Raw genomic sequence first — 16,605 nt, 5'->3', positions numbered from 1 at the left:
ACCAGAGCGTCCACAGCTATTGCCTGAGGGTCCCTTGACCTGGCGCAATATCTGTCTAGTTTTTTGTTGAGGCGGGACGCCATCATGTCCACCTTTGGTTTTTCCCAACGGTTCACAATCATGTGGAAGACTTCTGGGTGAAGTCCCCACTCCCCCGGGTGGAGGTCGTGTCTGCTGAGGAAGTCTGCTTCCCAGTTGTCCACTCCCGGAATGAACACTGCTGACAGTGCTATCACATGATTTTCCGCCCAGCGAAGAATCCTTGCAACTTCTGCCATTGCCCTCCTGCTTCTTGTGCCGCCCTGTCTGTTTACGTGGGCGACTGCCGTGATGTTGTCCGACTGGATCAACACCGGCTGACCCTGAAGCAGAGGCCTTGCTTGACTTAGGGCATTGTAAATGGCCCTTAGTTCCAGGATATTTATGTGAAATGACGTTTCCATGCTTGACCACAAGCCCTGGAAATTTTTTCCCTGTGTGACTGCTCCCCAGCCTCTCAGGCTGGCATCCGTGGTCACCAGGACCCAGTCCTGAATGCCGTATCTGCGGCCCTCTAGAAGATGAGCACTCTGCAACCACCACAGGAGAGACACCCTTGTCCTTGGAGACAGGGTTATCCGCTGATGCATCTGAAGATGCGATCCGGACCATTTGTCCAGCAGATCCCACTGAAAAGTTCTTGCGTGGAATCTGCCGAATGGAATCGCTTCGTAAGAAGCCACCATTTTTCCCAGGACCCTTGTGCATTGATGCACTGACACTTGGCCTGGTTTTAGGAGGTTCCTGACTAGCTCGGATAACTCCCTGGCTTTCTCCTCCGGGAGAAACACCTTTTTCTGGACTGTGTCCAGAATCATCCCTAGGAACAGCAGACGTGTCGTCGGAATCAGCTGCGATTTTGGAATATTTAGAATCCACCCGTGCTGTCGTAGTACTACTTGAGATAGTGCTACTCCGACCTCTAACTGTTCCCTGGACCTTGCCCTTATCAGGAGATCGTCCAAGTAAGGGATAATTAAGACGCCTTTTCTTCGAAGAAGAATCATCATTTCGGCCATTACCTTGGTAAAGACCCGGGGTGCCGTGGACAATCCAAACGGCAGCGTCTGAAACTGATAGTGACAGTTCTGTACCACAAACCTGAGGTACCCTTGGTGAGAAGGGCAAATTGGGACATGGAGGTAAGCATCCTTGATGTTCAGAGACACCATATAGTCCCCTTCTTCCAGGTTCGCTATCACTGCTCTGAGTGACTTCATCTTTAATTTGAACCTTTGTATGTAAGTGTTCAATGATTTCAGATTTAAAATAGGTCTCACCGAGCCGTCCGGCTTCGGTACCACAAACAGCGTGGAATAATACCCCTTTCCCTGTTGTAGGAGGGGTACCTTGATTATCACCTGCTGGGAATACAGCTTGTGAATGGCTTCCAATACCGCCTCCCTGTCGGAGGGAGACGTTGGTAAAGCAGACTTCAGGAACCGGCGAGGGGGAGACGTCTCGAATTCCAATTTGTACCCCTGAGATACTACCTGCAGGATCCAGGGGTCCACTTGCGAGTGAGCCCACTGCGTGCTGAAATTCTTGAGACGACCCCCCACCGTACCTGAGTCCGCTTGTAAGGCCCCAGCGTCATGCTGAGGACTTGGCAGAAGCGGGGGAGGGCTTCTGTTCCTGGGAAGAGGCTGCCTGCTGCAGTCTTTTTCCCCTTCCTCTGCCCCGGGGCATATATGAGTGGCCTTTTGCCCGCTTGCCCTTATGGGGACGAAAGGACTGAGCCTGAAAAGACGGTGTCTTTTTCTGCTGAGAGGTGACCTGGGGTAAAAAGGTGGATTTCCCAGCCGTTGCCGTGGCCACCAGGTCCGATAGACCGACCCCAAATAACTCCTCCCCTTTATACGGCAATACTTCCATATGCCGTTTGGAATCCGCATCACCTGACCACTATCGCGTCCATAACCCTCTTCTGGCAGAAATGGACAGCGCACTTACTCTTGATGCCAGAGTGCAAATATCCCTCTGTGCATCTCGCATATATAGAAATGCATCCTTTAAATGCTCTATAGTCAATAATATACTGTCCCTGTCCAGGGTATCAATATTTTCAGTCAGGGAATCCGACCAAGCCACCCCAGCACTGCACATCCAGGCTGAGGCGATTGCTGGTCTCAGTATAATACCAGTATGTGTGTATATACTTTTTAGGATATTTTCCAGCTTCCTATCAGCTGGCTCCTTAAGGGCGGCCGTATCCGGAGACGGTAACGCCACTTGTTTTGATAAGCGTGTGACGCCTATCTACCCTAGGGGGTGTTTCCCAACGCGCCCTAACCTCTGGCGGGAAAGGGTATAATGCCAATAATTTTTTAGAAATTAGCAGTTTTTTATCGGGGGAAACCCACGCTTCATCACACACCTCATTTAATTCATCTGATTCAGGAAAAACTACGGGTAGTTTTTTCACACCCCACATAATACCCTTTTTTGTGGTACTTGTAGTATCAGAAATGTTCAAAACCTCCTTCATTGCCGTGATCATGTAACGTGTGGCCCTACTGGAAAACACGGTTGTTTCCTCACCGTCGACACTGGAGTCAGTGTCCGTGTCTGGGTCTGTGTCGACCATCTGAGGTAACGGGCGCTTTAGAGCCCCTGACGGTGTTTGAGACGCCTGGACAGGTATTAACTGTTTTTCCGGCTGTCTCATGTCGTCAACAGTCTTTTGTAAAGTGCTGACGCTATCACGTAATTCCTTCCATAAGACCATCCAGTCAGGTGTCGACTCCCTAGGGGGTGACATCACTATTACAGGCAATTGCTCCGCCTCCATACCATTTTCCTCCTCATACATGTCGACACAACGTACCGACACACAGCACACACACAGGGAATGCTCTGATAGAGGACAGGACCCCACTAGCCCTTTGGGGAGACAGAGGGAGAGTTTGCCAGCACACACCAGAGCGCTATATATATACAGGGATAACCTTATATAAGTGTTTTTCCCTTATATAGCTGCTGTATTTATTAATCTGCCAATTAGTGCCCCCCCTCTCTTGTTTTACCCTGTTTCTGTAGTGCAGGACTGCAGGGGAGAGTCAGGGAGACGTCCTTCCAGCGGAGCTGTGAGGGAAAATGGCGCTTGTGTGCTGAGGAGATAGGCTCCGCCCCCTTCTCGGCGGCCTTTCTCCCGCTTTTTTAAGGAAAAACTGGCAGGGGTTAAATGCATCCATATAGCCCAGGAGCTATATGTGATGTATTTTTAGCCATCTAAGGTGTTTTTATTGCGTCTCAGGGCGCCCCCCCCCCCCCCAGCGCCCTGCACCCTCAGTGACCGGAGTGTGAAGTGTGCTGAGAGCAATGGCGCACAGCTGCGGTGCTGTGCGCTACCTTATTGAAGACAGGACGTCTTCTGCCGCCGATTTTCCCGGACCTCTTCTGTCTTCTGGCTCTGTAAGGGGGCCGGCGGCGCGGCTCTGGGACCCATCCATGGCTGGGCCTGTGATCGTCCCTCTGGAGCTAATGTCCAGTAGCCTAAGAAGCCCAATCCACTCTGCACGCAGGTGAGTTCGCTTCTTCTCCCCTTAGTCCCTCGGTGCAGTGAGCCTGTTGCCAGCAGGACTCACTGAAAATAAAAAACCTAATTTAAACTTTTACTCTAAGCAGCTCAGGAGAGCCACCTAGCATGCACCCTTCTCGTTCGGGCACAAAAATCTAACTGAGGCTTGGAGGAGGGTCATAGGGGGAGGAGCCAGTGCACACCAGGTAGTCCTAAAGCTTTTACTTTTGTGCCCAGTCTCCTGCGGAGCCGCTATTCCCCATGGTCCTTACGGAGTTCCCAGCATCCACTAGGACGTCAGAGAAATAGGTGATACCCGTACCAGAATCTCCTAATGTTATAGACCTGTAGTCAGATCTTTACTGAAACAGCTTCCACAACACGTATCCAATCTCTGAAAAAAACAACAAGAAGGTACGAAAATAGTGTAATATAGTTACAAAAAAAGTGGCCAGTAAGCGAAACAGTTGTCTGTGTAACTTATAATAATAATAATAATAATAATAATAATCTTGTATATAACAGGATGATAGGGCCTTTTTGAGGTATAACTCTTTTCAGCAAAACTTCTTGGTCTCCATATATACGAAAAACCATGAGTAGAAATATCTCCTCAATAGATATAATCCCAGCATGGATTCTCGATCTCAAAATAAGGAAGAATATTGCATAGTGTAACACTGTCGTCATAAAAGGTGTGACACGCAAGCAGTCATATGCGTACCTTTATATGTACTTTGCACAATCCTCTATATTCTTAATTCAGCGGATTCATCCCAAATAATAGGGAATATGTTAAGAAGAAGTCCCATACACACCGGTACTACAGCTTGAAGTAAATATAGTAGGGTTAGAAATGTGATATAAAATGCCTACTTACTATAGTGGAAATGCCGCCATCTTGTTGTGGTTCAGTACATTTAATTCATTTGTGTATACAGACTACAACTCCCATCATCTTCTACCCCCCCCCCCCCCCCCCCCTCCTCATTATGGGCAGCTGTTCTTCTGGGCCTGGGTTACTGAACTGAATGTCTCCCGAAAGAGGTAATTGCTCTGCTGTATTATTATTATTATTATTATTATTATTACAGCTACTGACTGTATTATGTGGAATAGGCTAGGTCAGAGGGTCTCAAACGTGGTCTTCAAGGCACACCAACGGTCCAGGTTTTAGGTATATCCATGCTTGGCCACAGGTGACTTATTAGCACCTTAGTCAATTTGATTTAACCATCTGTGCTGAGCCATGGATATACCTAAAACCTGGACCGTTGGGGTGCCTTGAGCATGTTTGAGAACCTCTGGGCTAGGTCATAACTCTGATTTACTATTATTATATTAGATGATTGGGGTTTGTATAGATTTGTTATAGAGTTTGACCTCACAGGGGGAGGGAAACACCACGCAATGACAGACTGTCTCTATCATTCCTGTTACTGTCAGTTTTGGGTTTCCCATGGACTTTGGGTAGTCTTATGGTGTGTACACACGGTGCGATATGCACTTGACTAGATAGTCAAAATCGTAAGGAAAGTTAGTGCATATTGCACTTTTTGTACACAGCTTGCGATGCCAATGCACGGTCCCGCGGGATCGGCATCGCATGCAAAAATAGACTGTGTAGTCAAGTCAATTTTGACTATCTCGTGTAAAAGATAGTCAAAATTGTCACTTAGCCAAAATCGGTATCTCAAGCACAGTTATCTTTACTTGTGATACCAACCACATTCCATGTCGCATAGTGAGAATCGGGCATAGCCCGAATCTCACCGTGTATATGGCCCTTAAGTGGCTTAGATGCAGTTATCTGATCTGTAGGTTGCATGGAGAGAGTTGTTGGGAGGTTCCTTTAAGAGCAGTGGCAGAGTTTGTTCTGGTTGTCCGTTGTCTCCCTCTGCTGTGATTCTCAGTCTGGTCATGCCACACAGTCAGGATGAGTCGGTATTATGGATATTGGTGGCTAAAGGAACTTGGGTATCTTCTTTGGTCAGACCAACCCTTCTGCCAATAGCACACTTACTTCACAACAACCGCTGTCTTCCAGGTACAGGATAGTTGTGACTTTATGGCACAGATGAGCCTACAAAAGGTATATCCTGAATACGAGCTATGTTCTAAACGTTCACCTGTAGGCTGCTTGGGTTTATTGCTACTTATCATGTTTGACTGCGTGGACCTCTCCTCCAGGACAAGGCCAAGAGCTGACATTCGGTGGTGGCATTTGCTGTGGCTTTGCAGATAATATAGGAAATGCAAGCATTTTTTCGAATGTCCCTTTAGGAGAGATATTTGTGATTGTGTGTGGTCAGCTGGGGCATCTGTTCCCACCTTCAGATGACTTAAAGCATATGACTTTGGAAGTTGGCCACCTACTGTGATACATCTTATTATACAGACCCCTTCATGTATACACTCTCTTATATAGCAGCGCCTGGAAATGTGACTTAGTTACCTTCTTACATGCGAGGAGGTCAAGTCCTTTTGAAGCCTAAAACAGCATAAGATACTGATCAGACTCCTTGCACTGCTGTGGAGGGTCATCCCTTTAATTATTTGGGATTTTTATGGATCACTGGAGGCCTAGCCATTAGACCCTCTGGTGGTCATTCCGAGTTGTTCGCTCGTTGCCAATTTTCCCTATGCTGCGATTTGTTGCTAAATGCGCATGGTACGCAGAGCGCATGCGCTAAGTTATTTTACACAAAACTTAGTAGATTTGCTGGTGTTCGTGCGGCGCTTTTCAGTCGCACTGCTGATCGGTGAATGATTGACAGGAAAGGGGCGTTTCTGGGTGGTAACTGAGCGTTTTCCGAGAGTGTGCTAAAAAACGCAGGCGTGTCAGGGTAAAACGCGGGAGTGTCTGGAGAAACGGGGGAGTGGCTGGCCGAACGCAGGGCGTGTTTGTGAAGTCAAACCAGGAACTAAACGGACTGAGGTGATCGCAATCTAGGAGTAGGTCTGGAGCTACTCAGAAACTGCAAGAAAATATTTAGTAGCAGTACTGCTAATCTTTCGTTCACTATTCTGCTAAGCTAAAATACACTCCCAGAGGGCGGCGGCCTAGCGTGTGCAATGCTGCTAAAAGCAGCTAGCGAGCGAACAACTCGGAATGACCACCTTTGTCTCTTATGGGTTCTCTGAGCCTTGCAGTATTTGCTAAGGTATACTTCCTTGGTTTCAACGATGAATACTGCAGTATTCTGGGTGAGGTTGGTGTCCATGAAGCAAGAAAGAGGGATTTGTGATTCCGCACCAGTCTTACACAAATTAGGTGTGTAATTCAGACCAGCATTAACTATTTCAAGAGAACATCTCTAATGAACAACCTGGTGGTGCATCCAGAGTCAGACAAGAATCTAGAACAAAATAATTACAGAAGACTCTTGTGTGGGTGCACTCTTATGTATGTTTATGTAAATATGATAAGTATTAAAACATAACGTTTATTCTAAGTAGTTAAGATAAATTCAATATCCACTAATCCACCAAAGGATCAACATACAAGAAAACAAGGGCACAAAACAAAATAAGGAAACCACATTGGAAAAATATAAAATATGTTCTGGTTGGTCTATATCAATAATAGATAGCCTGGCATACAGATGTAGACACTGTTGTCATACATCATTCTTCTGCCTTACCAGCACAAGCAGAGCTTGTCTTGATGGGACCTGAATAGGTCATGCATGTATTGGACCTCATTTTTTGATAACCACAGGCTATGCTATCTGATAAGATGCACACAATCTAGATCATGATGATGCCCATTAATATGTCCTAAAATGATGTATAGATAATTCTACATATGAGAAAAGGGCAATTGTGCTTGTTTACTGTGCTCCGCTACTTGATGAGACGCACATAACCTGGGCTATGGTGATGCCCGCTGTTATGTCCTAATACGATGTAAATTCCACATATGGCAAAGGACAACTGTGTGTTTATTCTCACATGCCCTTTTTTTAATTGATCTGACTACACTGAGATCTGATTATAGATGCAGTAATTCTGTATGGTACAACCTACTTCTGAAACCTACTTTTAGACTGTAAAGGTGAGTACACACTGAAAGATATATCTGCCGATCAATTGATACACACGCCCGCCCGATCAATTGTACACACGCCCGCCCAGTTCAGCTGTCAATCTCCGCCGGCCAGCGCCGCATGTGTACGGGCGGTCGGCCAGCCGCCCATACACACACAGCGACGCGCCAATATATCGGTAGATATATTGGGCGTCGGCTGTGCTGCGGGGCCGACGCGATACGTCTGTGAACGATGGAGTTCACAGACGTATCGGCCGTACACACTGGCCGACGGACCCGCTGTTCAAGAGAACGGCCGATATATCGGCCAGTGTGTACGGGCCTTTAGTCTTTTTCTCTCCTTCTACCCTACTTATTCTGTGGACTCTCATCTACGATTCAGAGGAGCAATCACACAAGAGTCTTCTGTAATTATTTTGTTTTAGTCCATGAAGCAAGGCCAGGTTTTCCCAAGCTCACTGCTCCACCATCCATGGATGTGCCCCCACTTCTGGACCTGGGAGTATAGTATACACAGCTACATGCCTTTCTCTCTTACACCAGGTTTACAGGGGGTGGTCTTCTGTATGCCGACTGACGGGATCCCGGCGCACAGTATACCGGCGCCGGGATCCCAACAGCCGGCATACCGACACTTATTCTCCCTCATGGGGGTCCACGACCCCCCTGGAGGGAGAATAAAATAGTGTGGCGCGCGTAGCACGCCACCGTGCCCGTAGCGTGGCGAGCGCAGCGGTAAGCCGGCGGTCGGGCTCCCGGCGCCGGTATACTGGTCACCGGGAGCCCGACCGCCGTCATATCGTAGTGAACCCTTTACAGGATATGGTCTGCGGCATCTGTGAGGGATGTTGTATAGAGGTTGGTCTGCAGGATCCCCAGAGACTTGTCTCTTCCCTCTTTACTTCTATGGATTTGTGACATACAAATCGATGGGAAACAATTGAAATCAGTGTTAGGTTTCAGGGGCTAAAACACACTTTTACTAACATTTAGAAATGGGTGTAGTATGGTATGCCGGCCCCCGGTCTCCCGGCGGCAAGCATACCGGTGCCGGAATCCCGACCGCTGGCATACAGTCAGCTGGGTGAGCGTAAATGAGCCCCTTGCGGTCTCGCTGCGCTCGCCACGCAGGTCAGTTTTCATCGATTTAATTAAAATAAAAAACAAATCCATAAAAATCGACCAAAATCAACCTTTAGTAAATGCACCCCTCAGAGTGCACAGTACAGATATAGCCTTTTATAGTCGTGACAGTGGCCCTGATTCAGGTCAGGTCGCTATGAAAAACGTGCATATTCAGTACGGGTCCTGAGTCGCTCGCAAAGCGGATGCAGACATCAATAGGTTGACAGTCTGTGGCTGTTTGGAGGCATAGAGGGGGCGACGTGTCACCTCCTTTTTGTGGAGGTGCCGAGGTCAGGATATTTTTTTTCTGACAAACGAGATTTCCTGGCCTCAGCGACGGAACTGTAGTGGTCAGTCTGTGTAACCTAAAGTTCACTCAGCCAGCAGAAGGTGTTTCCAGGCCCAGCACTGGATCACACATGCATGCAGGAGGCGTCTACTTACACCAAATGCCTCCTGCTGCATTACCATATGTAAGCATCGCTGCCGCTTCCAAGGAAGCTATACTAAATCCAGCCGGCCCTGAATCAGGCCCAGTGGTCCTGTCATAGAACATAGAAGTTATGTTATCAGAATATCAAAGCCTTTAATTTAGTGTTATTTCTAGCACCCTTCCCCTAATCAGTGAGGAAGGCGTATTTTCATTTTTAAGTGCAATATTTTCTATGAGATGTAGCACTATAGCTACTGTGGTTGTAGCGATACATCACGTATAACATTAATCATGTATTCTATTTCTTTGTCTCCAGATGTTGCCTAATGCTTCATCATTCCCACCAAGACCAGATCCTAAAGTCTTCATAATGGAGAAGGACAGCAGTCACATGACTGAGAGGATAATAAATCTCACCCTGGAGATCATCTGCTGCTGACTGGGGAGGTGAGGGAGTCTGGGAGTATCACAGTGACGTCACTCTTATCTCTATTACTAACACAGGGACCTGACTGGGGAGGTGAGGGAGTCTGGGAGTATCACAAAGACGTCACTCTTATCTCTATTACTAACACAGGGACCTGATTGGGGAGGTGAGGGAGTATGGGAGTGTCACAGTGACATCACTCTTATCATTATTACTAACACAGGGACCTGACTGGGGAGGTGAGGGTGTCTGGGAGCGTCACAGTGACATCACTCATCTCTTTTACTAACACAGGGACCTGACTGGGGAGGTGAGGGAGTCTGGGAGCATCACAGTGACATCACTTTTATCTCTATTACTAACACAGGGACCTGATTGGGGAGGCGAGGGAATCTGGGAGTGTCACAGTGACATCACTCTTATCTCTATTTTTAACACAGGGACCTGACTGGGGAGGTGAGGGAGTCTGGGAGCGTCACAGTGACATCACTCATCTCTTTTATTAACACATGGACCTGACTGGGGAGGTGAGGGAGTCTGGGAGCGTCACAGTGACATCACTTTTATCTCTATTACTAACACAGGGACCTGACTGGAGAGGTGAGGGAGCCTGGGAGCGTCACATCACTCTTATCTCCATTACTTTCTCAGTGAGATGACTTTTATTGCTTTGAAGAAAATTGATTTATTTGAGGAGTGACAAGTCATTAGAGATAAGATTTGAGTACTAAACAGTTTTGTATACTTTATAATTGTGTACACAGGATTACACAGTGGAGAAGAAGACATCTGGTAAATGTGTGACACACAGCAGCTATCCCCGTGTGTCAGGAGGACAGGGCAGGACCCAGAGCCCCATCACGGTGCCTCCACCTCACTCACTGATACATGAGAGGCACAATGACCAGAAGATCCTGGATCTCACCAACAAGATCATTCAGCTGCTGACTGGAGAGGTGACTGCTGGGAATGGGGCATTATACAGTAACACCAGGGGATGTGCCTGGGTGATGACTGGAGAGGTGATTGCTGGGAATGGGACATTATACAGTAACACCAGGGGATGTGACTGGAGAGGTGACTGCTGGGAATGGGGCATTATACAGTAACACCAGGGGATGTGTCTGGGTGATGACTGGAGAGGTGACTGCTGGGAATGGGACATTATACAGTAACACCATGGGACGTGTCTGGGTGATGACTGGAGAGGTGACTGCTGGGAATGGGACATTATACAGTAACACCAGGGGATGTGTCTGGGTGATGACTGGAGAGGTGACTACTGGGAATGGGCATTATACAGTAACACCGAGGGATGTGTCTGGGTGATGACTGGAGAGGTCACTGCTGGGAATGGGGCATTATACAGTAACACCAGGGGATGTGACTGGAGAGGTGACTGCTGGGAATGGGGCATTATACAGTAACACCAGGGGATGTGTTTGGGTGATGACTGGAGAGGTGACTGCTGGGAATGGGACATTATACAGTAACACCGGGGAATGTGTCTGGGTGATGACCGGAGAGGTGACTGCTGGGAATGGGGCATTATACAGTAACACCAGGGGATGTGTCTGGAGAGGTGACTGCTGGGAACGGGACATTCTACAGTAACACCAGGGGATGTGTCTGGGTGATGACTGGAGAGGTGACTGCTGGGAATGGGGCATTATACAGTAACACCGGGGGATGTGTCTGGGTGATGACTGTATCATTGTGTGTGTCAGGTTCCTATAAGGTGTGAGGTTGTCACTATCTATGTCTCCATGGAGGAGTGGGAGTATATAGAGGAACACAGGGGTCTGTACAAGGACGTGATGATGGAGAATCACCGGCCCCTCACATCACTGGGTAAGAGGAGACTGTCATGTAGTGTAATGGAGAGAGCAGCTATGGGGGCCACCTAGATAAATACATCAATTGATAAACATATATGAACAATGCTGTATATTAAATCGTTGTGTGTCTCCTACAGATGGATCCAGTACCAGAACTACTCCAGAGAAATTTACCCATTCAGCAGATTATCAGGTAGTGAGATTTGAAGGTTTTACAAAATAATGAATTAGCAAAGTGACTTAAATAGAAAAATTAATCTAAACTTGATATGTAGAGAAGTTATATAATTATATACTGATGGGACCGGATTGGGAAGTTAAAGTGGTCTCGTGGGTAGGGTCAAGTCAACCATAAGCAGGGCCCAGCTCAAACATAGGCAGGTTTAGCCAACTGCTAGCACTAACCACAATATGACAAAGTAAACATCACAGTGACTGCCATGAAATATAGAAAACATCACAGTGACTGCTATTAAATATAGAAAACATCACAGTGACTGCCATTAAATATAGAAAACATCACAGTGACTGCCATTAAATATAGAAATCATCACAGTGACTGCCATTAAATATAAAAAACATCCACGTGACTGACATACAATACAAAGCGTAATCATGTGACCACCATAAAGTTCACTGATCAACTCAGGGGCTGCCATACAAAACATTAACCATCCTGGTGACTGCCGTAAAATACAATAGGCATCCCAGTGACCACCATACAGTCCATTGTGTATCGAAGTGAACGTGACATAGTACATTGAGCATCGTAGTGGGCACAGCAAAGTGCAGAGAGCATAATGGCAACTGATATTGTGATTACAGTAGCATTGCTCCTTTTAGGCTGGGATGGTTCCCTCTAAAGCCCAGACACTCAAGGCAGCCCAAGCCTTGCACAGCACCCCACCGACCCACCCTTCCTCCTTCGCTGACGAAGACTAAAAAAAATAAATCATGTGACTACCTCAGGCCAGTGGCACACCAGGGAAATTCCTGTGGACCTCTTAGTCAGTTTACCCCTGTACACTGATATTCTTCTGTCAAATTTCCATTCATTAAATAAGATATTATTAAATCTGTTATATTGTATTATTCATGGGTTACTTAGAGTGAAGATCTGGTTTATTTGTAAAGACGATCTACATGATGAAGAAGAAGAAGAAGAAGAAGAAGAAGAAGAGACGCATGTGAGGGATGATCAGCTGTGTAAGGAAGAGGAAATCCTTACAGTTATCGGCACAGGTGAGTAACTACATGGCTATTTTGCCGCCTAATCCCTGTACCTGATATTGCTGATGTGGGTGCACATTGTATAGCCAGGCAAATATCATGAACTCAAAGGGCCAAATGTAATAGAGTGAGAGTTTCAGAAAGTGAGAGATTTGGTAAGGTTTTTCAGTTTGTTTGTTTTTATTTATTTTTTTAAAGTGGCAATCATTTACACTGCAAAACCAGGTTGATCTTGCTGTGTAAATGATTGCCACTTTAAAAAAAAAACTGCAAAACCTTACCAAATCTCTCACTTTTTGAAACTCTCACTCTATTACATTTGGCCCAAAGTGTTACAAGTAAGAACTCACCAACATGGCTATAGCTCCCTATAGTACATTAGTACTATAGGGAGCTATAGTACATTGCACAATGTAAGGTAAGGAAAGGTAGGGAACCTGCAGTACACCTAGCCATGCTCTACAGGCCACCCTGGATACCCTTTGTTAGGAACTGACTCCCCAGCAATAGTCTTGGGCACATCTTCTGCTAGCAATGCTGCAATCAAGGCCAAATGCCACCCCACTTTCTTTGGTCATACACAGGAGCAGAGACCAGTGGTGATCCAATACAGTCATCAAGGATCCTCCTCTGTAGTGTTTTTATTGACAGTCCAACCGTTCTCACAATCCCCAGCAAGTCCTGTCAATGTTCCCTATGGGCTCCTGGGCCGCACTTGGATGTCCCCTCCAGTTCCCACAGTGTTGACTTCTGGTCATCAGAAGAGGTCCAGTCTCATTGGATACACCAGTGGCCGGAGGGTGGTCTCCAGGCCACTTGTCCTTGAGGATGTACTGCTGGTGACGGCTCCCTGGTGACTGGTGATAAGGTAACCAAACTTGTTCCACAAAGGAGCATAATCCTTCGTGCTGACCTTGTCCAACTAGTAATGTACATAAGTGCCACATGGCAATATTTAAGAACACAAGATTGGAGTGCCACCAGCAGGCTTTCCAACAAGATGGTATCATTGGCGCTCTTCAGCTTTATGCACCGGTACCCGGTGCTCTTTTTTTCTCATCCCACCAATTTCCCCACCCATACTCGCTGGTGATACAGTCTGATGACTGACAGGACCAAGAGGCACACGGGGCCTACCTCTGAGTTTGGTGCATCTCATGGATTTCAGCAGAATAAATCGGCAGCTGCTCATGCACAGGATCAGCCATAGTCTCACTGTCGGAGGTCGCTGCTGCCAGGGGATTGGGGGGGTGCCCTTGTGACCAAAACTATTCCTTCTCATTGGACAGTCATGGGAGCAGCCATGGGGGTGGGAACTGAGATGAGACACCGGGTTCTGATGGATCTCCTGCAACCTAGCAAATTACCGATGTTGTCAGTCTGCGGGTGCATCCGAGTCATGCTGAGCTTGCGTCCGATGGTTACCGATGGAAATTGCAAGCAGAGAGATGGAATTTCAGTGGCCGTTCCTGGGTGGTAATCAGGAGCGGGTGTGTTGCAGTCAGCGACTGCACATAAAGACGCAGCACACTGATATCAGCAGACATGTCTGGACGAAAATCTGCACATCCATAGGGCTGGTGTAGTCTTCAATGGCACGACAGATGGTGTGTCTTAATACGCACGTGATGGATTAACGCCACAGACAGTGGGTGTCTTAGTAAAAAGAGTAGCGACACAGCTTGTGGGTTCTCAGGACATTAGCATGGAGGCGCAGTTGCAGCTGCAGCAAAAGTTGCAGTTGTGTCTGAAATGCCTCCATCTCTTAATCAGGCCCATAGAATGGAAATATTTGGTTGTTGCACCTTATTGTTTGTATGTATGTATTGTCACATTTCCATACATTTATTCTCAGCAGATGGACAGAGCCGCCAGAACACCTTGGAGGGACATCTCGTTTCATCTGCAGAGTGTGAAATAGATAATGGCATCACACAGGATTCCCCAGGAGGAAACCCCATTGCACCAAATCCAGTTCTATGCAATCCAGAATTATCATCCGGTCCGTCTATGCATGATACCTCTGTTCTCACACATAATATGCCTCGTCGGGGGAATAAATTATTTCCATGTTCTGTGTGTGATAAATGCTTTGCCCGGAGAGAAACCTTTACGAGGCACCGGAGGAGTCACATCGGGGAGAAGCCATTTCCATGTTCTCAGTGCGGGAAATGTTTTTCCAAGAGATCAGGTCTGGCTAAGCATCAGAGATTCCACTCCGACAATAAACCCTTCACGTGCTCTGAGTGTGGGAAATGGTTTACACATAAATCATTTTTTAATATACACCAGAGAACTCACACAGGGGAGAAGCCCTTTTCGTGCCCGGAGTGTGGGAAATGCTTCGTTCGGAAATTCGCCATTGTGGAACACCAGAGGATTCACAGAGGGGAAAAGCCATTCCCGTGTGCGGAGTGTGGGAGATGTTTTACCCAGAGATCAAGTCTGGCTAAGCATCAGAGATTCCACTCCAAATGTAAATCATTCCCATGCTCTGAGTGCGGGAAATGGTTTACACGTAAATCATATCTGATTAAGCACCAGAGAACTCACATGGTGAAGAAGCCGTTCTCCTGTTCCCAGTGTGAGAAATGTTTTGCGCTGAAATCGGTTCTCGCCAGTCATCAGATGATTCACACGGGGGAGAAGCCCTTCTCATGCCCAGACTGTGGGAAATGCTTTGCGCAGAGATCCGTCCTTGGGGAACACCAGAGGATTCACAGAGGGGAGAAGCCATTCCCATGCGCGGAGTGTGGGAAATGTTTTACGTACAATTCCGACCTCATTAAGCACAGGAGGACTCACACGGGGGAGAAGCCATTTCCCTGTACTGACTGCCGGAAGAGTTTTACCCAGAAATCACATCTTATTAAACATCAAACAACTCACAACAATTAAGCAGCATCCATGAATATTCTATAATAATTATTTTATGTGTAATAAATATTGTGCATTCAGAAAGGTATATTGTGAACACTGTCTGCAATAATAAAGAGGTCCTAAGAAATATAAGTGCCACCCGCTGTTTTTCCGTCCACTGTCACCATTAGTATCGGCAAACTTGCCCCAGGACCCGCGCTGGGTATCAGAGATCCAATACCTCAAGTTGGTCACACCCCCTCCAATTTCCGGGGCCCGGCAGAGCTGTCGACTGTCCGACTCATAATAGGAGGGAGATAGGCAAGACTGGGGCATCTGCCCGGGCGCTGTACATGAACACAGTCTCTATTTGCCTCCGCGTACAGAGATCCACCCGCATCAGCCCCAATGTGTAGCACTACATTATGGTCTAATATTCTGTGATAGATTGATATTGGGCCCAATGTAACAGCCAGCAACCCCACTTGCAGCTGAGGATGTAACTGGGCATTGCATGTAGGCTCTGCGGAGAGATAGAGAGAGACGGAATTGCAGGAGACGCCTATAGTATACATTTTAATATTAAATCAAGGATAGTGTGCACCAACCTTTACCAATTTCTACCACCGATGAGATGATCCCTGGCTCGTAGATCCACAGGGCTCGGCCTCTCCAGATGCCCTCCGTGCCCTGCAGTATAGCTTTAAACATGATGGTAAATGGCGACATGGCTTTAGCATTAGCACGTCATCAGAATTACACTGTCCACGTTGTAATAATGAATAGTTCCCCTGTAGAACGAGCGTTAGAGGACACAATACTGGTTAAAGCTTATATTATCCGTGGCGGACAACCACTGTAAGCAGTAAGAAGGAATGTACAAAGGGATATATGGTGGTAAAATGTGCAGGACCGTTCAGACCCCACAGGGCCCGGGTACTGAGGGGGTGTGACCAAATCTAGGAGGCGTGGCCATGCCCTCCTGGAGTAAAAATAAAAACAACAATGTAAAATACTATGAGTGGCACTACGTGCTGCAAAGGGGAGACACTGATCCCCTGCACTGCTGGTCAGGGCTCCAGC

At 47.0% G+C, this 16,605-nt stretch overlaps 1 protein-coding gene across 1 annotated transcript; it reads left to right on the top strand.

Moving 5' to 3' along the window:
• Positions 1-11,361: 11,361 nt before the first annotated feature.
• LOC134984000 (oocyte zinc finger protein XlCOF6.1-like) lies at positions 11,362-15,561 on the top strand. The gene is made up of 3 exons (XM_063949659.1): positions 11,362-11,446; positions 12,568-12,675; positions 14,519-15,561. Exons 1-3 carry the CDS (start codon positions 11,362-11,364, stop codon positions 15,559-15,561), a joined length of 1,236 nt encoding a protein of 411 aa, XP_063805729.1.
• Positions 15,562-16,605: the final 1,044 nt, after the last annotated feature.

The sequence above is a fragment of the Pseudophryne corroboree genome (genome assembly GCF_028390025.1).
Source record: "Pseudophryne corroboree isolate aPseCor3 chromosome 3 unlocalized genomic scaffold, aPseCor3.hap2 SUPER_3_unloc_3, whole genome shotgun sequence".
Taxonomy (NCBI): domain Eukaryota; kingdom Metazoa; phylum Chordata; class Amphibia; order Anura; family Myobatrachidae; genus Pseudophryne; species Pseudophryne corroboree.
Note: the sequence above shows the minus strand (reverse complement) of the source record. Positions and strands in the feature narration are given on the sequence as shown.